Source organism: Oncorhynchus keta, chromosome 2, assembly GCF_023373465.1.
Source record: "Oncorhynchus keta strain PuntledgeMale-10-30-2019 chromosome 2, Oket_V2, whole genome shotgun sequence".
Lineage (NCBI taxonomy): Eukaryota > Metazoa > Chordata > Actinopteri > Salmoniformes > Salmonidae > Oncorhynchus > Oncorhynchus keta.
Genome location: NC_068422.1, coordinates 11345329 through 11364772, shown reverse-complemented (window position 1 = coordinate 11364772; position 19444 = coordinate 11345329). Strand labels below are relative to the sequence as shown.

The window sequence follows — 19444 nt, the reverse complement described above, 5'->3', positions numbered from 1 at the left end:
AGTGATTAGTAGGGGATTGGCCGAGGTTAGGACAGGCCAATGATAAGATGGGACAATCAAACGTAACATGGTGAAGTAAGCGTCCATGCTGAATATTGTTCAGATATTTAACTAGTTCAGTTCCAATAAAAATATGTCAATGTTGACATCCTGACAAAATAATTCATAAAATTGTACTTTTTAGAATTACAAGAATGCTGGGAGCATAATGATTGCATCTAACTACTTATGTAGCTTTCATGCAATGATAATCAATGGTTATCCTCCGTTGTTACTGTACATTAAATCGCAGACATTTTTACATTTTCTCATATTGTTTCCATTGATTGGTCCATCAATCCAATTCACTGTTATTGTATCTAGTTTGAGAGAGTTTGTACAACTTAATATAACCAGAAAGTTCTCTGTTGGAAAGCTACCAAACTAGAGCTAAATGTTAGTAATTGTTTTCACAACTCAGAACGCATAGCAGATTCTTATTCTGTCAGAAGCAGTGGAACTCAAAACAGGAAGTATCCCCATGTTAACACTCACCTCTGATTTGTTGGTACATGATTGGCTACAATAGGGGGGAAAAGATTATTAAATGGTTTTCAGTATTCAGCATTTTTCAGTATACACCAAATAACTTAATCGCTATGTTTTTAAACAGAATTATTATTATAGTTGTGACTATTAAAGTTCTTTATTGACTGAATGAACTAATGTTATGGCTATGGTTTGGAGTGATGGTAAAGTTAAGTACGTTTAAATGTCTTTTTGTAAATGCTTATTTTTCCATAAATTCTATTTTAGGTGTTCAGTGCCACAGCGTAAATAAATGCTTATTCTTGTCAACCGACAGAACAGTATGTAGTTGTATTGTGACAAAGTCATGGGTCAACCTCTTAAAAGTAGGCGAAAGGGCTTTAAAGTAATTAATCTAAATTTGAATTGTAGATGGTTTTAAGACTTAATTATTTATGTACCGGTATTTGAGTGCAAAAGTTAAAAAGCGTTAGAAAGCATCCCAACTGTGGTGATTCAGACATTAGATTAAATTGTCATGATTATATATTTTATTTTAAAGCAGCTTCGCTGTTAAAGCATAGTGAAAATTATTTATCTACTCTATGCCTACCTACAGCATAGTGTAAAGTAATGAAATTGTATTCTCAAACTGCCCCTGTCGATCAAACAGTTGGTCATTCACTACCAGCTTCACCCCTTGAATCTTAAGAACACGTGTCATTAGCTCTTTTTCTTCTAACTCCTGCAGAAATCTATAGTCTAAGTTGTATTCCTGTTCATTCCTGCCTCACAGCTTGCCCCTCACCCCTTTCTAACAGAAAGGACCCTTACATACGGTAATGCTTTTATCCCTTTCTGAGGTATTGTCTTTGTTTAGGGTCTGTCATGTTTCCAATTTTAATCTTATGTACAAAACAGTATGGCTGACTGGATGGATGGACTTGTGTAACCGTATGTATGTTGAAAACCAATCAACATGATACTGAGTCGATTGCAGTGTTGCCTACTTGGTCCAAAACTTTTGTATTGCTTTCAGATGGTTGATGTTCTGGAATATTGCAGGTGTCTATTTGCTGACAGATCACAACCCACCAGTGGTTTGCTGGTCTTTCTTCACATAGAAGTACTGATATGGTAAAACACATCACAAGATTAGTGCTCACTTGTAGGCACACTGCAATCCACCCGGTTTGCCTTAGCTTATGTAACCCGGGCATAGACACTCCTGCTAGCCTGACCTTCAGCAAGTTTGTGGGGCCTGCAGCAGGCTCTGAGAGCTGCAGGTCATCTGAGGACCATTCTTTTTCTATTCTACCCAATGACTGTACTCTGTTTGACTTCCTGTATGTGCAAAGATGTTTATCCTTTTGGTATAGATTGTTCCAGATGGCAGTTTAAGCAATAAAATGGTAAAATCACCTGTGAGTCTTGTATGTCTTTACTCATTGTTTGTCTGAATATGTCTATACTATAAGGGTGAAATAGTCCCAATTGGAAGACAGTGACTTTATCCTGTAGTAAATAAGGTGCAATATCATCTCTGAACTCTGGAGGGCAGTGCCTCAAGTCTTCAGTGCTTTCTTTAAGGTTAAGGTCACTTTATTGGTCGATCGCCCACAAGGTCCAACTAAAATTTGAGCTAACCCCTCTGAAAGAGGGAGAGGTTTTGGAGAGGTGTGGGGGGCTGGCACACTTGGTGCCCAGACAGCTGTTGTGGGGGGTTAAGTGCCTTGCTCAAGGGCACAACGGCAGGTAATGGCATCTAGGATTTAATACCAGCAACCACTTCCTGACAGATTTTGCCCATTAGTCACTACACCCACATAAACTGAAAGGACAGGACAGGTAAAGGAAAATCCCCTGGGGGGCCTCACATTTGGTTTTGTTTCAGTGCATATGAAGGAAGGAGATAAAGGAAGCCCCTTCAGACTATTGAGATGCACCCCATTGATGGTGGTCACTGAAATTAGATGTTTAACTGTTGGTGGATTTGTTTTTTGTAAGAATAGTATTTTGAACAATTACCAAGCATGATGGTGTGAGCAATGACTACAAAAAGTCTTGAAATAGGTTGAATGAAGCTGATACACACTTCATCAGAAAGCTTATAAAGTTGGTAAACCCATAACCCACTCTGGGTTTATTCTTGTTGCTGACACCTTATAAAACTGGCAAACAGGCTCCCTTCAGTAGTGTTGGGCAAAAGCCAAACTTCATTTGGCATGATTTAATATAGGCTCTTTAAAATAGTTGTGGTTATTCTCCCTCATCAAAAACATCAGGATGCATTGGATTTATAGTCAGGACAGTAATGAGAACAGCTCAAAGAAAAAGGTCCAGACGTGATGAAATGGCATCCAACAGAACGTTGTTTGAAGACAAAGCTTTGTTTCAGACTAGTTAGAACAAAGTAGAGCTTGTGGTGATATGATAAGCTGCATGTCCACATACAGTACTGTAGCTGTCAGGGTGTGCTATGGTTGGGTTGGTGTTGTGAAACCACTTAAAGGGCTGACAAACAGACAACGAAAGAGACAGACGCATCCTGATGAGACAGACACCTAATGAGACAGACAGACACCTGTTCAGACAGACAAAAAGACAGACGCCTCCTGATGAGACAGACAGACACCTGATGAGACAGACAGACACCTGCTCAGACAGACAGAAAGACAGACACCTCCTGATGAGACAGACAGACAGACAGACAGACACCTGTTCAGACAGACAGACAGACACCTCCTGATGAGACAGACAGACACCTGTTCAGACAGACAGACAGACACCTCCTGATGAGACAGACAGACAGACACCTGTTCAGAAAGACAGACACCTCCTGATGAGACAGAAAGACAGACACCTCCTGATGAGACAGACAGACACCTGTTCAGACATACAGAAAGACAGACACCTCCTGATGAGACAGAAAGACAGACACCTCCTGACGAGACAGACAGACACCTCCTGTTCAGACAGACAGAAAGACAGACAGACAACTTCTGATGAGACAGACAGACAGGGATTAAATGCTGTCTGTCTCCCCCACCCCTCACCCCCTTCTCTCAGTCACAACCTCTTTTAAATAGCTTTCTCTCTTTCCCCCCCAAAGATGACGTCTTGTTTGTACTCCAAGGTGCCCGGTGACATACAGGTGACCACATAGCCCAAGGACACAGGAGACATTTTGACAAAACAGGCTGTATCATTTCAAACGTTGGACTTGAAAGATGAGCAGTAGCGCTGTGTGGGTACAATCACAGGGGAAGTCAAGCCAGTAAAAAAGCTATATTCAAATCAAATCAAATGTTATTTGTCACACTCACCGAATATAACAGGTTAATCCACAGTTCGAGAAATAAAGTTAAGAAAGTATTTACTAAATAAACTAAAGTAAAAAATACAATAAAAAGTTACACAATAAAAGAACAATAACGAGGCTATATACAGGGGGTACCGGTACTGAGCCAATCTGCGGGGGTACAGGTTAGTCGAGGTCATTTGTACATGTAGGCAGGGGTAAACCTATGATGCGATACTTGCATTGTTTACTCTATAACCCGTTCGTTCATACACCACCGTGATTTACAATAAGGCTGTGACAACAAAAAGACAACAGTGGCGGAATAAATTCAACTACACTTACGTTTGTTTCATCACAAAACCAAAGAGCAACATCTGTCTGCTGAAGTCCACAAAGAAAATATTGCATGTAACACACCTGCAGCATGTTAAAATAAGCAAGTTAATATTTCAACAGTTTACTAAACAACTACTGATTTTGAGTTACTGCATGTCAGCACAAAGACAACGGGAGCACTGCCTCCTCTATTCCAGCACCATTCCATATTAACCATTTAAACATCATCAAATCCACAAGGCTATTTATGCTTAGTTTAATATTGAAAACAAACAAAGATGCCAAAAACAATTTTGTCCAATCAATATAGCTAAATATCATGTGGCTGTCCATGGTTACTGATTTCTGTCGGTGTGTGTGTGCTTGCGTGGGGACTCACTACTTATAGACTAGTTGAACGCCAATGCCGTCCTTCTCTCTTTCATGTTGGCGGAATGATCTATGGTTTTGTACTAGTTTTTTGTTTTCATAGGCTACCTAGCTAAAATGCTTGCTAGCCTAATTTCCTCGCATAGGTAGCAATGAACCAGCTGAGTTAGCTAGCTAGTTAATGTGAGAGTACTAGACTACATATTGAACTTCAATCATCTCAGGCCAGTGGCACAATATATGGATCTATGGTTAGATTGGAATTGCCGTCATAATCATTGGCCTGTAGAGAGAATCAGCATCAAAATCACAAGTCCAAATTCCCAACTCCATCCATGGCTTGGGAAAGGGACGATTTAGCAAGCTAGCTACTGCAGGACATCAACACAAGCAGACCAGAAACACACACACTTTTCTGACAGTGAAGTTTTGCTCAGGATGTGATTTGATTGGTGTGAAGCCAAATCCAAACTGGGCTCCCTTGGAGGTGTTTTGCTGAAGCAGTACAACCCACAGTTGAGCTCAGCTCAATGCTGATTGGCTAATTATGTTATACTTTTTTTTTTATCAAGGAGGCCAAATGCTTGTTGACATCAATCAAACGCAACGGCGGCACCATGTCATACTCTTTTGGTCCAGACAGCATCAGATACACATACTGACACATACTACACATACTGACACATACTACACATACTGAGACAGAGGGGTGCTGTTTCCCTCGCTCAGAATATTTCTCCGGTGAGATTCAAGACACTTGTGAATTGACGGAAAATTATGAAAACAGAGAGACAAAAGATACATTATTTTATACATATATATATATATATTTTATTTTTTATTTTGGGGGAAGCCTGTCTTCCCTTGGCATCCATGAATAGACACCACTGAAAACGAGTGCAGAATGTATTACTCTGTGAGAGAGACCAGACGCTGTGCTTCCTGCTTTACAGGACAGGTTCACCTGCCATTATGATCCTCAGGCTGTCCTTAGTCTATAGTTACCTTCCCTTGCAGGACTTGGGGATACGTCCAAAATGCCACCCTAATCCTCTATTACAGTGCACTTCTCCGTTTGGATTCCTTAGTAACCTTAATTACTTCTCCTTGTTGGGCATAGCCACTGGTTTGACAGACTCAGGCATGACGGAGGTATCAACAAAGTCTGTGGTGATCACCTGAGCCTCTCCCAGCCTGCGGACACACCTGTGGACTGTCTTCAGGACGCGCTGCAGCCGGCGGTCCAGGGCCTGCAGGTGGGGCTCAGCGAGGACCGGCTGCAGTGCGTCTCCTCCCAGGGACTCCCTCATCACGTCACTGAGCCTATAGTGGTCCTGTGAGAGGAGCTGCAGCCGCAGCAACGTGGAACGCTTTATACTGAGAGGTGAAGAGGGGCGGGAGAGGGGGAGAGAGTGCGGGAGAGATGGTCAGAGAGTGAGACTTGACTCGACAGTTGCCATGCCAAATGTTTTCAATTAAGGTTCAATATTGGTGTTAGTTAATCTGTATTAGTGACGAGTGTATGCTCTCCATATTTACATGCAGCACTGTGACAGTGGAGCCAGTATGGACATCTCATCATGAGAATGCTTCCCAAACCTGAAACACAGGAAGTGATGTCATCATAAGGCAACGACAAATATTCACTTGTACAATGACTGAAGTTATATAACAACTCTAGTACCCACCCTTTGGCGTTGTCAAAATGAAGAAGGAAACCTTCATCGCCAAACTTAGTGAAGATCTCATAATGGTGCCTGTCCATGTTACCTGGGGGAATGAGCCAAGAACAAATGTTCACTCACATAGGACGACAGAGAAAAGTAGAGCACTGCATGGTAATAGGGTGTCATATGGGATGAGGACAGGGGTTAATCAGGGGTGATGGGTGGTAGTACGTACCAATGAGGAAGTCAAAGATGGCCATATCTATGATGTTGAGCAGCCTGTTCCCTGAGTTGTAGGGATACAGACGCTTTATGGTGTCACAGTAGAAGGGGTTCACCTCCCACCTGGAAGAGACAGACAGATTATAACAAGATATTATAAGATATTATAACAAGATATGAATGTTCTATCTGCCATATTGACTTATCATCAATTAACTTTCAAAATGGAAATAAGATGCTCCAAAACGGAAAATGGGAAGAGATATGTAGGTCTCAGGGTTAAGGTCTCAGGGTTAAGGTCTCAGGGTTAAGGTCTCAGGGTTAAGGTCTCAGGGTTACGGTCTCAGGGTTAAGGTCTCAGGGTTAAGGTCTCAGGGTTAAGGTCTCAGGGTTAAGGTCTCAGGGTTAAGGTCTCAGGGTTAAGGTCTCAGGGTTAAGGTCTCAGGGTTAAGGTCTCAGGGTTACGGTCTCAGGGTTAAGGTCTCAGGGTTAAGGTCTCAGGGTTAAGGTCTCAGGGTTAAGGTCTCAGGGTTAAGGTCTCAGGGTTAAGGTCTCAGGGTTAAGGTCTCAGGGTTAAGGTCTCAGGGTTAAGGTCTCAGGGTTAAGGTCTCAGGGTTAAGGTCTCAGGGTTAAGGTCTCAGGGTTAAGGTCTCAGGGTTAAGGTCTCAGGGTTAAGGTCTCAGGGTTACGGTCTCAGGGTTAAGGTCTCAGGGTTAAGGTCTCAGGGTTAAGGTCTCAGGGTTAAGGTCTCAGGGTTAAGGTCTCAGGGTTAAGGTCTCAGGGTTAAGGTGTCAGGGTTAAGGTCTCAGGGTTAAGGTCTCAGGGTTAAGGTGTCAGGGTTACGGTCTCAGGGTTAAGGTCTCAGGGTTACGGTCTCAGGGTTAACGTCTCAGGGTTAAGGTCTCAGGGTTAAGGTCTCAGGGTTAAGGTGTCAGGGTTAAGGTCTCAGGGTTGCGGTGTCAGGGTTAAGGTCTCCGGGTTAAGGTCTCCGGGTTAAGGTGTCAGGGTTACGGTCTCAGGGTTAAGATGTCAGGGTTAAGGGTGTCAGGGTAACGGTGTCAGGGTTACGGTCTCCGGGTTAAGGTCTCAGGGTTACGGTGTCAGGGTTACGGTCTCAGGGTTAAGGTGTCAGGGTTACGGTCTCAGGGTTAAGGTGTCAGGGTTACGGTCTCAGGGTTAAGGTGTCAGGGTTACGGTCTCAGGGTTAAGGTCTCAGGGTTACGGTCTCAGGGTTAAGGTGTCAGGGTTACGGTCTCAGGGTTAAGGTCTCAGGGTTACGGTCTCAGGGTTACGGTCTCAGGGTTAAGGTGTCAGGGTTAAGGTTTCAGGGTTAAGGTGTCAGGGTTACGGTCTCAGGGTTAAGGTCTCAGGGTTAAGGTGTCAGGGTTACGGTCTCAGGGTTAAGGTCTCAGGGTTACGGTCTCAGGGTTACGGTCTCAGGGTTAAGGTGTCAGGGTTACGGTCTCAGGTTAAGGTGTCAGGGTTAAGGTGTCAGGGTTAAGGTGTCAGGGTTACGGTCTCAGGGTTACGGTGTCAGGGTTAAGGTGTCAAGGTTAAGGTGTCAAGGTTAAGGTGTCAGGGTTACGGTTTCAGGGTTAAGGTGTCAGGGTTAAGGTGTCAGGGTTAAGGTGTCAGGGTTAAGGTGTCAGGGTTAAGGTGTCAGGGTTACGGTCTCAGGGTTAAGGTGTCAGGGTTAAGGTGTCAGGGTTAAGGTCTCAGGGTTAAGGTGTCAGGTTACGGTCTCAGGGTTAAGGTGTCAGGGTTAAGGTGTCAGGGTTAAGGTCTCAGGGTTAAGGTGTCAGGGTTACGGTCTCAGGGTTAAGGTGTCAGGGTTAAGGTGTCAGGGTTAAGGTTTCAGGGTTACGGTCTCAGGGTTAAGGTGTCAGGGTTAAGGTCTCAGGGTTAAGGTCTCAGGGTTAAGGTCTCAGGGTTACGGTGTCAGGGTTAAGGTCTCTGGGTTAAGGTGTCAGGGTTAAGGTCTCAGGGTTAAGGTCTCAGGGTTAAGGTCTCAGGGTTAAGGTCTCAGGGTTAAGGTATCAGGGTTACGGTGTCAGGGTTAAGGTCTCAGGGTTACGGTCTCAGGGTTAACGTCTCAGGGTTAAGGTCTCAGGGTTAAGGTCTCAGGGTTAAGGTCTCAGGGTTAAGGTCTCAGGGTTACGGTGTCAGGGTTAAGGTCTCCGGGTTAAGGTCTCAGGGTTAAGGTGTCAGGGTTAAGGTCTCAGGGTTACGGTGTCAGGGTTAAGGGTGTCAGGGTAACGGTGTCAGGGTTAAGGTCTCCGGGTTAAGGTCTCAGGGTTACGGTGTCAGGGTTACGGTCTCAGGGTTAAGGTGTCAGGGTTACGGTCTCAGGGTTAAGGTGTCAGGGTTACGGTCTCAGGGTTAAGGTGTCAGGGTTACGGTCTCAGGGTTAAGGTCTCAGGGTTACGGTGTCAGGGTTACGGTCTCAGGGTTAAGGTCTCAGGGTTACGGTCTCAGGGTTAAGGTGTCAGGGTTACGGTCTCAGGGTTAAGGTGTCAGGGTTAAGGTGTCAGGGTTAAGGTGTCAGGGTTAAGGTGTCAGGGTTAAGGTGTCAGGGTTACGGTCTCAGGGTTACAGTCTCAGGGTTAAGGTCTCAGGGTTAAGGTGTCAGGGTTACGGTCTCAGGGTTAAGGTGTCAGGGTTAAGGTGTCAGGGTTAAGGTGTCAGGGTTAAGGTGTCAGGGTTAAGGTGTCAGGGTTAAGGTGTCAGGGTTACGGTCTCAGGGTTAAGGTGTCAGGGTTAAGGTCTCAGGGTTAAGGTGTCAGGGTTACGGTCTCAGGGTTAAGGTGTCAGGGTTAAGGTGTCAGGGTTAAGGTCTCAGGGTTAAGGTGTCAGGGTTACGGTCTCAGGGTTAAGGTGTCAGGGTTAAGGTGTCAGGGTTAAGGTTTCAGGGTTACGGTCTCAGGGTTAAGGTGTCAGGGTTAAGGTCTCAGGGTTAAGGTCTCAGGGTTAAGGTCTCAGGGTTACGGTGTCAGGGTTAAGGTCTCTGGGTTAAGGTGTCAGGGTTAAGGTGTCAGGGTTAAGGTCTCAGGGTTGCGGTGTCAGGGTTAAGGTCTCCGGGTTAAGGTCTCCGGGTTACGGTGTCAGGGTTACGGTCTCAGGGTTAAGGTGTCAGGGTTACGGTCTCAGGGTTAAGGTCTCAGGGTTACGGTCTCAGGGTTAAGGTGTCAGGGTTACGGTCTCAGGGTTAAGGTCTCAGGGTTACGGTCTCAGGGTTACGGTCTCAGGGTTAAGGTGTCAGGGTTAAGGTTTCAGGGTTAAGGTGTCAGGGTTACGGTCTCAGGGTTAAGGTCTCAGGGTTAAGGTCTCAGGGTTACGGTCTCAGGGTTAAGGTGTCAGGGTTACGGTCTCAGGGTTAAGGTGTCAGGGTTACGGTCTCAGGGTTACGGTGTCAGGGTTACGGTCTCAGGGTTAAGGTCTCAGGGTTAAGGTGTCAGGGTTACGGTCTCAGGGTTAAGGTCTCAGGGTTACGGTCTCAGGGTTACGGTCTCAGGGTTAAGGTGTCAGGGTTACGGTCTCAGGGTTAAGGTCTCAGGGTTACGGTCTCAGGGTTACGGTCTCAGGGTTAAGGTGTCAGGGTTACGGTCTCAGGGTTAAGGTGTCAGGGTTAAGGTGTCAGGGTTACGGTCTCAGGGTTAAGGTGTCAAGGTTAAGGTGTCAAGGTTAAGGTGTCAGGGTTACGGTCTCAGGGTTAAGGTGTCAGGGTTAAGGTCTCAGGGTTACGGTTTCAGGGTTAAGGTGTCAGGGTTAAGGTGTCAGGGTTACGGTCTCAGGGTTAAGGTGTCAGGGTTAAGGTGTCAGGGTTAAGGTCTCAGGGTTAAGGTGTCAGGGTTACGGTCTCAGGGTTAAGGTCTCAGGGTTAAGGTGTCAGGGTTAAGGTGTCAGGGTTAAGGTCTCAGGGTTAAGGTGTCAGGGTTAAGGTCTCAGGGTTAAGGTCTCAGGGTTAAGGTGTCAGGGTTACGGTCTCAGGGTTAAGGTGTCAGGGTTAAGGTGTCAGGGTTAAGGTTTCAGGGTTACGGTCTCAGGGTTAAGGTGTCAGGGTTAAGGTCTCAGGGTTAAGGTCTCAGGGTTAAGGTCTCAGGGTTACGGTGTCAGGGTTAAGGTCTCTGGGTTAAGGTGTCAGGGTTAAGGTGTCAGGGTTAAGGTCTCAGGGTTGCGGTGTCAGGGTTAAGGTCTCAGGGTTAAGGTGTCAGGGTTACGGTCTCAGGGTTAAGGTGTCAGGGTTAAGGTGTCAGGGTAACGGTGTCAGGGTTACGGTCTCCGGGTTAAGGTCTCAGGGTTACGGTGTCAGGGTTAAGGTATCAGGGTTAAGGTGTCAGTGTTAAGGTCTCATGGTTAAGGTCTCAAGGTTACGGTGTCAGGGTTAGGGTCTCAGGGTTACGGTGTCAGGGTTTAGGTCTCAGGGTTAAGGTCTCAGCGTTAAGGTGTCAGGGTTAAGGTCTCAGCGTTAAGGTGTCAGGGTTAAGGTCTCAGGGTTAAGGTCTCAGCGTTAAGGTGTCAGGGTTAAGGTCTCAGGGTTACGGTGTCAGGGTTAAGGTCTCAGGGTTAAGGTCTCAGCGTTACGGTGTCAGGGTTTAGGTCTCAGGGTTAGGGTCTCAGGGTTAAGGGTTGTATGCTTACTCCTCCCTGCCAGTGAAGGTGTATGATCGTTTCCAGGGATTGGGGAGCGAGATACGAGGGGCAATGCTGAGACCGGGGAGGTAGGCTGACATGGAGCCCTCCAGCAGGTCAGGGCTCCCACACACTGCATACTCAGTCTTACACACGTACAGACACTTGGCAAAGAAACATGTGTTGTTTGCTGCTTGAAAGAGAATAGACATAGATATAGATTGGTATAAACCAGCAGTACGCCGATTTCATCATTGTCTTTTAATCATAGACTGATTATTTAAGACCTGCAGTGTTGCAGTGTAATATCTACCTGAAGGGGTAATGCCTACCTGGAGAGGTAAAGAACACACTCCTTAGGTCCTCGTTGTGAGTGGTCAAGAGAATCTCCCCCGTCACGTTCACCAGCCTGCCCACCACCGGCGGTACCCTCCGGAAGTCCAGGATTCTAGAAGAGAGAAAGACAAGAGTTCCATTCTGATGAACACAAACTCATACATCTTCTACGACTCACAGTTCTAGAAGAAAGAGTTCCATTCTGAACAGAACACACAATATAAAGTCAGATGAACTCCTGCAATCTCTCACCTCAGTTGACACACACAAAGTCACAGGAAATGAATTAAACTTGAATTATTTGTATACATAATAGCAGCTATGTGATTGTCTCTGTTCTCCGCTGTGTAATCTAGCAGGTGTTGACGTGTAGCAACACCCACTTCCCCCATGGTCATATTGACAGTCTGACAGGCCTGTGTGTCTCAATAACAGTCATCAGTCAGTATCTGAGGCTGGATAAAGAGATGTTATTGAGGTGCTGTCTTGGCTGGCATATCTCACCTGCCGATTGGGTCTGATAATGATAAGGCCTCTGGCACAACACAGAGACAGAGAGATAGAGACAGATACACAGCATAGAGACACAGTACAGAGACACAGACACAGAGACAAAGAGACAGATACACAGCACAGAGACACAGACACAGAGAGACACAGACACAGAGACAAAGAGACAGATACACAGCACAGAGACACAGAGACAGATACACAGCACAGAGACACAGTACAGAGACACAGAGACAGAGAGACACAGAGACACAGCACAGTGACACAGACACAGAGACAGAGAGCAAAATACACAGAGACACAGCGACAGAGACACAGAGACAGAGACACAGCACAGAGACACGGAGACACAGCACACAGAACTATATATTGTGAGGTAAAAATGTATTTAATATAATAACTTAACTTACAGTACCAGTCAAAAGTTTGGACACACCTACTCATTCAAGGGTTTTTCTTTATTTTTTACTATTTTCTACATTGTAGAATAATAGTGAAGACATCAAAACAATGAAATAATACATATGGAATCATATGCCATCCCATCTCGTTTGCACTTAGTGAGACTATAATTCGTTTTTCAACAGGACAATGAGCCAAAACACACCTCCAGGCAGTGTAAGGGCTATTTAACCAAGAAGGAGAGTGATGGAGTGCTGCATCAGATGATCTGGCCTCCACAATCACCCAACTTCAACCCAATTGAGATGGTTTGGGATGAGTTGGACCACAGAGTGAAGGAAAAGCAGCCAACAAGTGCTCAGCATATGTGGGAACTCCTTCAAGAATGTTGGAAAAGCATTCCAGGTGAAGCTGGTTGAGAGAATGCCAAGGGTGTGCAAAGCTGTCATCAATGCAATCGGTGGCTACTTTGAAGAATCTCAAATATAAAATATATTTAGATTTTTTAAACACTTTTTTTGGTTACTACTGTATTATTTCATAGTTTTGATGTCTTCACTATTATTCTAAAATGTAGAAAATAGTTTAAAAAAAATAAAGAACAACCCTTGAATGAGTAGGTGTGTCCAAACCTTTGACTGGTACTGTACTTGAGCTTTATTTGTGGTTTTTAGCCTACACCCAGTTACACCCTTCCATGCTGTTGTTTTGTCTCAAGGTATAACAACCCCATTGACTTGCTGTCTTGTTTGATTTTGGGTTGACAAGCTGTGACTCTAATGACTGTATTTGACTGATGACTCACTTGAGTTAATGTGTAGTAACCTGGAGGCATGGAGGTTAGAGAGACTTTACAGTAGACATCCATAATTACACCTGTGTGTGTGGAAATGAAATGCCTTGCTGGGGAAGGACACATGTTGAAATAGTGGAGAGACCATAATATCCCAAGGAAACTACCGTTCAGAAACTCAGCGATGTAGGTACAAGTTTCAGGCTTTGGTTGTTGGGAGACCACTTGGAGATACAATATGAGATACAGCATGAGATAGAGTATGAGATACAGCATGAGATACAGTATGAGGTACAGCATGAGATACAGCATGAGATACAGCATGAGATAGAACATGAGATAAAGCATGAGATAGAACATGAGATACAGTATGAGATACCGTATGAGATAGAGCATGAGATACAGTATGAGGTACAGTATGATATACAGCATGATATAGAAAATTAGATAGGAAATGAGATACAGTATGATATACCGTATGAGATAGAACATGAGATAAAGCATGAGATAGAACATGAGATGCAGTATGAGATAGAACATGAGATACAGTATGAGATAGAACATGAGATACAGTATGAGATAGAACATGAGATAAAGCATGAGATAGAACATGTGATAAAGCATGAGATAGAACATGAGATACAGTATGAGATAGAACATGAGATACAGTATGAGATAGAACATGAGATACAGTATGAGATAGAACATGAGATACAGTATGAGATAGAACATGAGATACAGTATGAGATAGAACATGAGATACAGTATGAGATAGAACATGAGATACAGCATGAGATAGAACATCAGATAAAGTATGAGATACAGTATGAGATAGAACATGAGATACAGTATGAGATACAGTATGAGAAACCGTATGAGATACCGTATGAGATACAGCATGAGATACAGTATGAGATACCGTATGAGATACAGTATGAGATAGAACATTAGATAAAGTATGAGATACAGCATGAGAAAGAACATTAGATATAGTATGAGATAGCATATGATATAGAACATGAGATGCAGTATGAGATACAGAATGAGATACAGTATGAGATAGAACATGAGATACAGTATAAGATAGAACATGACATACAGCACGAGATACAGTATGAGATAGAAAACAGATAAAGTATGAGATACAGTATGAGATAGAACATGAGATACAGTATGAGATAGAAAACAGATAAAGTATGAGATACAGTATGAGATAGAACATGAGATACAGTATGAGATACAGCATGAAATACATTATGAGATACCGTATGAGATACAGTATGAGATAGAACATTAGATAAAGTATGAGATACCGTATGACATAGAACATGAGATACAGTATGAGAAACAGTATGAGATACAGCATGAGATACAGCATGAGATACAGCATGAGATACAGCATGAGATACAGCATGAGATACAGCATGAGATAGAACATGAGATACAGTATGAGATACCGTATGAGATACAGTATGAGATACAGCATGAGATACAGTATGAGATACAGTATGAGATACAGCATGAGATACAGTATGAGATACCGTATGAGATACAGTATGAGATAGAACATTAGATAAAGTATGAGATACAGTATGAGATGCAGCATGAGATAGAACATGAGATACAGTATGAGATACAGCATGAGATACAGCATGAGATACCGTATGAGATACAGTATGAGATACAGCATTAGATACATTATGAGATACAGCATGGGATATAGAATGAGATACAGTATGAGATACAGTATGATATAGAACATGAGATACAGCATGAGATACAGCATGAGATACAGAATGAGATACAGTATAAGATACAGTAGGAGACACAGTATGAGATAGAACATGAGATACAGCATGAGATACAGCATCAGCTACAGAATGAGATACAGTATGAGGTAGAACATTAGATACAGCATGAGGTACAGTATGAGATAAACATGAGATACAGTACGAGATACATCATGACATAGATGTATGGTCCTTCTGTGGCTCAGTTGGTAGAGCATGGCGCTTGTAACGCCAGGGTAGTGGGTTCGATTCCCGGGACCACCCATACGTAGAATGTATGCACACATGACTGTAAGTCGCTTTGGATAAAAGCGTCAGCTAAATGGCATATATTATTATATTATTATTATATATTATAGAAAATGAGATACAGCATTAGATACATTATGAGATAGAACATGATACAGTATGAGATACAGTATGACTTGGAATATGAGATACAGCATGGTACAGTCTCTGACCTCCCCCCTATAGACTCTCTCGTCGTTGTTGGTGATCAGGCCTACCACTGTTAATGATGTTGTTGGAGTCGTGCCTGGCCATGCAGTCGTGGGTGAACAGGGAGTACAGGAGGGGACTGAGCACGCACCCCTGGGGGGCTCCAGTGATGAGGATCAGCATGGCAGATGTGTTGCTCCCTACCCTCACCACCTGGGGGCTGCATGTCAGGAAGTCCAGGATCCAGTTGCAGAGGGAGGTGTTTAGTCCCAGGATCCTTAGCTTAGTGATGAGCTTTGAGGATACTATGGTGTTGAACGGTGAGCTGTAGTCAATGAATAGCATTCTCAAATAAGTGTTCCTTTTGTCCACGTGGGAAAGGGAAGTGTGGAGTGCAATAGAGATTGCATCATCTGTGGATCTGTTTGGGCGGTATGCAAATTGGACTGGGTCTAGGGTTTCTGGGACAATGGTGTTGATGTGAACCATTACCAGCCTTTTAAAGCACTTCATGGCTACGGATGTGAGTGCTACGGGTCTGTAGACATTTAGGCAGGTTGCCTTCGTGTTCTTGGGCACAGGGGCTATGGTGATCTGCTTGAAACATGTTGGTATTACAGACTCAATCAGGGACATGTTTAAAATGTCAGTGAAGACACCTGCCAGTTGGTCAGCACATGCCCGGAGCACACTTCCTGATAATCCGTCTGGACCCAGAAGCCTTGTGTATGTTTACCTGTTTAAAGGTCTTACTCACGTCGGCTACGGAGAGCGTGATCACACAGTCTTCCGGAACAGCTGATGCTCTCATGCATGCCTCAGTGATGCTTGCCTCGAAGCGAGCATAGAAGTGATTTAGCTCGTCTGGTAGGCTTGTGTCACTGGGCAGCTCGCGGCTGTGCTTCCCTTTGTAGTCTGTAATAGTTTGCAAGCCCTGCCACATAAGACGACCGTCGGAGCCGGTGTAGTATGATTCAATCTTAGCCCTGTATTGACGCTTTGCCTGTTTGATGGTTCGTTGCAGGGCATAGCAGGATTTCTTGTAAGCTTCCGGGTTAGAGTCCCGCACCTTGAAAGCGGCAGCTCTGCCCTTTAGCTCAGTGCGAATGTTGCCTGTAATCCATGGCTTCTGGTTGGGGTATGTACGTACAGTCCCTGTGGGGATGACGTCTTCGATGCACTTATTGATAATGCCAATGACTGATGTGGTGTACTCCTCAATTCCATCAGAAGAATCCCGGAACATGTTCTAGTCTGTGATAGCAAAACAGTCCTGTAGTTTAATATCTGCTTCTTCTGACCACTTTTTTATAGACTGAGTCACTGGTGCTTTCTGCTTTAATTTTTGCTTGTAAGAATGAATCAGGAGGAAAGAGTTGTGGTCGGATTTACCAAATGGAGGATGAGGGAGAGCTTTGTATGCGTCTCTGTGTGTGTTGCACATTTAACATGTTAATAGAAATTTGGTAGAACTGCTTAAGTTTCCCTGCATTAAAGTTTACAGCTTATTTCCTTATACAGCTGACTGAGTACGGTCTTAGTGCAAGCATCTGTCTATGGTGGTAAATAAACAGCCACAAAAAGTATATCTTAAAACTCTGTAGACAAGTAGTGTGGCCTGCAATTTATCACAATATACTCTACTTCAGGCGAGCAAAATCTAGACACTTCCTTAGATTTCGTGCACCAGCTGTTGTTTACAAATATGCACAGACCTCGTCCCCTGTCCCCCGTCTTACCAGAGTGTGCTGTTCTATCTTGCTGGTGCAGCGTATTTCCCGCTAGCTGAACATGCATGTCGTCATTCAGCCACGATTCCGTGAAACATAGGATATTACCATTTTTGATGTCCCGTTGGTAGGATATTCATGATCATACCTCGTCTAATTTATTGTCCAATGATTGCACGTTGGCGAGTAATATTGACGGTAACGGCAGCTTTCCCACTCGCCTTCTGTGGGTCCTGACGAGGCATCCCGGTCTGTGTCCTCTGTACCTGCGTTTCTTCCTCTTGCAAATAATGGGGATGTTGGCCCTGTCGGGTGTTTGGAGAACGTCCTGTGCATCTTGCTTGTTGAAGAAAATATCTTTGTGTAGTCCGAGGTGAGTGATCACTGTCCTGATACCCAGAAGCTCTTTTTTGCCATATGATACGGTTGCAGAAACATTATGTACAAAATAAGTTACAAATAATGCACAAAAAAAACACATTATAGTACAATTGGTTGGACGCCCGTTAAACTGCTGCCATTTCTTTCCGGTGCCATTTTAAACATGAGATACAGCATGAGATACTGTAGGAGATAAAGTATGATATACAGTATGATATACAGTATTAGATACGGTATGAGATACAGTAGGAGTTGTAATATGAGATACAGCATGAGATACTGTAGGAGATAAAGTATGATATACAGTATGATATACAGTATTAGATACGGTATGAGATACAGTAGGAGTTGTAATATGAGATAGAGCATGAGATACTGTATGAGATACAACATGAGATACAGTATGAGATACGGTATGAGATACGGTATGAGATACAGTATGAGAGACAGTATGAGACAGAACATGAGATATAGTATGAGATGCATCATGAGATACAGTATGAGATACGGTATGAGATACAGTATGAGATAGAACATGAGATACAGTATGACATAGAGTATGAGATACAGTAGGAGATACAGTAGAAGTTAGAGTAGTGGATAGAGTAGGAGATACAGTAAGAGATGCAGTATGAGATACAGTAGTGGATACAGTAGGAAATACAGTAGGAGATACAGTATGAGATACAGTAGTGGATACAGTAGGAGATACAGTATTAGATACAGTAGTGGATACAGTAGGAGATACAGCATGAGATGGGAAGATAAAGGTTTAGTCATTAGTCAATATTAGTCAATATTAATATTAGGAGAGTACATGTTTTCAAGTTTACCTGTCCAGGTGAAAAGCAGCAATCTCAGCATTGTGTCTCTGGAAATCGACAAAGTAGAACACATCACCAGGAGTCTCCTGGTCTCTCTGCTGTCTGAGGAACAAATGATTCATAGAATTACAGTACTTCTCAAATTATCACTACAAACCAGAGCACTCCCCCCGATTGATTTCCCCGGAAACATTCACCTCATGGGTTTGAACATGGCCTTGCCAAAGTTCTGCATCTTCAGGGCCAGCTTGAGGTGGTGTCCACTGGGCTTTACCACTGGGAGAGAGAGAGAGAGAAAGAGAGAGAAAGAGAGAGAGAGAGAGAGAGAGAGAGAGAGAGAGAGAGAGAGAGAGAGAGAGAGAGAGAGAGAGAGAGAGAGAGAGAGGGGGAGAGAAAGAAAGACAGAAAGAAAGAAAGAAAGAAAGAAAGAAAGAAAGAAAGAAAGAAAAAGAGAGAGAGAGGAAGAGAGAGACAGAGAGACAGAGAGAGAAAGACAATACATATCAGACATGAACCACTCCGCCAACCCCTGTCCTCTCAGCTGTCCTCAGACTGCTGTGTGTTTCTCAGCTGTCCTCAGACTGCTGTGTCTCTCTTAGCTGCTCTCAGACTGCTGTGTCTCTCTCAGCTGCTCTCAGCTGCTGTGTCTCTCTCAGCTGCCCTCAGACTGCTGTGTCTCTCTCAGCTGCCCTCAGATTGCTGTGTCTCTCTCAGCTGCTCTCAGCTGCTGTGTCTCTCTCAGCTGCCCTCAGACTGCTGTGTCTCTCTCAGCTGCTCTCAGCTGCTGTGTCTCTCTCAGCTGCACTCAGCTGCTGTGTCTCTCTCAGCTGCACTCAGACTGCTGTGTCTCTCTCAGCTGCTCTCAAACTGCTGTGTCTCTCTCAGCTGCTCTCAGACTACTGTGTCTCTCTCGGCTGTTCTCAGACTGCTGTGTCTCTCTCAGCTGCTCTCAGCTGCTGTGTCTCTCTCAGCTGCACTCAGACTGCTGTGTCTCTCTCAGCTGCTCTCAAACTGCTGTGTCTCTCTCAGCTGCACTCAGACTGCTGTGTCTCTCTCAGCTGCTCTCAAACTGCTGTGTCTCTCTCAGCTGCTCTCAGACTGCTGTGTCTCTCTCGGCTGTTCTCAAACTGTTGTGTCTCTCTCAGCTGCTCTCAGACGGCTGTGTCTCTCTCAGCTGCCCTCAGACTGCTGTGCCTCTCTCAGCTG

At 44.3% G+C, this 19444-nt stretch overlaps 1 protein-coding gene and 1 long non-coding RNA gene across 16 annotated transcripts in view; one reads left to right on the top strand and one right to left on the bottom strand.

Annotated features, from left to right (window-relative positions):
• Positions 1-3585: 3585 nt before the first annotated feature.
• LOC118371002 (pseudokinase FAM20A-like) overlaps positions 3586-19444 on the bottom strand; it is a 49665-nt gene continuing 33806 nt past the window's right edge. The window contains exons 4-11 of one of the 2 annotated variants that reach the window (XM_052471861.1): positions 18436-18514; positions 18248-18340; positions 11367-11482; positions 11044-11227; positions 6419-6528; positions 6205-6286; positions 6056-6115; positions 3586-5893 (exon numbers count right to left, since the gene is read on the bottom strand). In XM_052471861.1, the coding sequence (XP_052327821.1) occupies positions 5614-5893; positions 6056-6115; positions 6205-6286; positions 6419-6528; positions 11044-11227; positions 11367-11482; positions 18248-18340; positions 18436-18514 (1004 nt within the window). In that variant the 3' untranslated portion in view covers positions 3586-5613. The remainder of the gene's footprint in view (positions 5894-6055; positions 6116-6204; positions 6287-6418; positions 6529-11043; positions 11228-11366; positions 11483-18247; positions 18341-18435; positions 18515-19444) is intronic. The other variant, XM_052471865.1, reaches the window with a different exon arrangement.
• LOC127909843 (uncharacterized) lies at positions 6539-11093 on the top strand. 14 transcript variants are annotated; one of them, XR_008072582.1, is made up of 10 exons: positions 6539-6927; positions 7082-7873; positions 7929-7963; positions 8159-8536; positions 9154-9657; positions 9784-9819; positions 10072-10091; positions 10204-10273; positions 10400-10595; positions 10652-11024. It is a non-coding gene; the product is annotated as an uncharacterized LOC127909843 (long non-coding RNA). The 14 variants fall into 14 exon arrangements; XR_008072581.1 differs by lacking the exon at positions 9784-9819 and having other exon boundaries at positions 9154-9727; positions 9854-10273; positions 10652-10861; positions 10974-11093; XR_008072578.1 differs by lacking the exon at positions 9784-9819 and having other exon boundaries at positions 9154-9727; positions 9854-10273; positions 10652-10931; positions 10974-11093.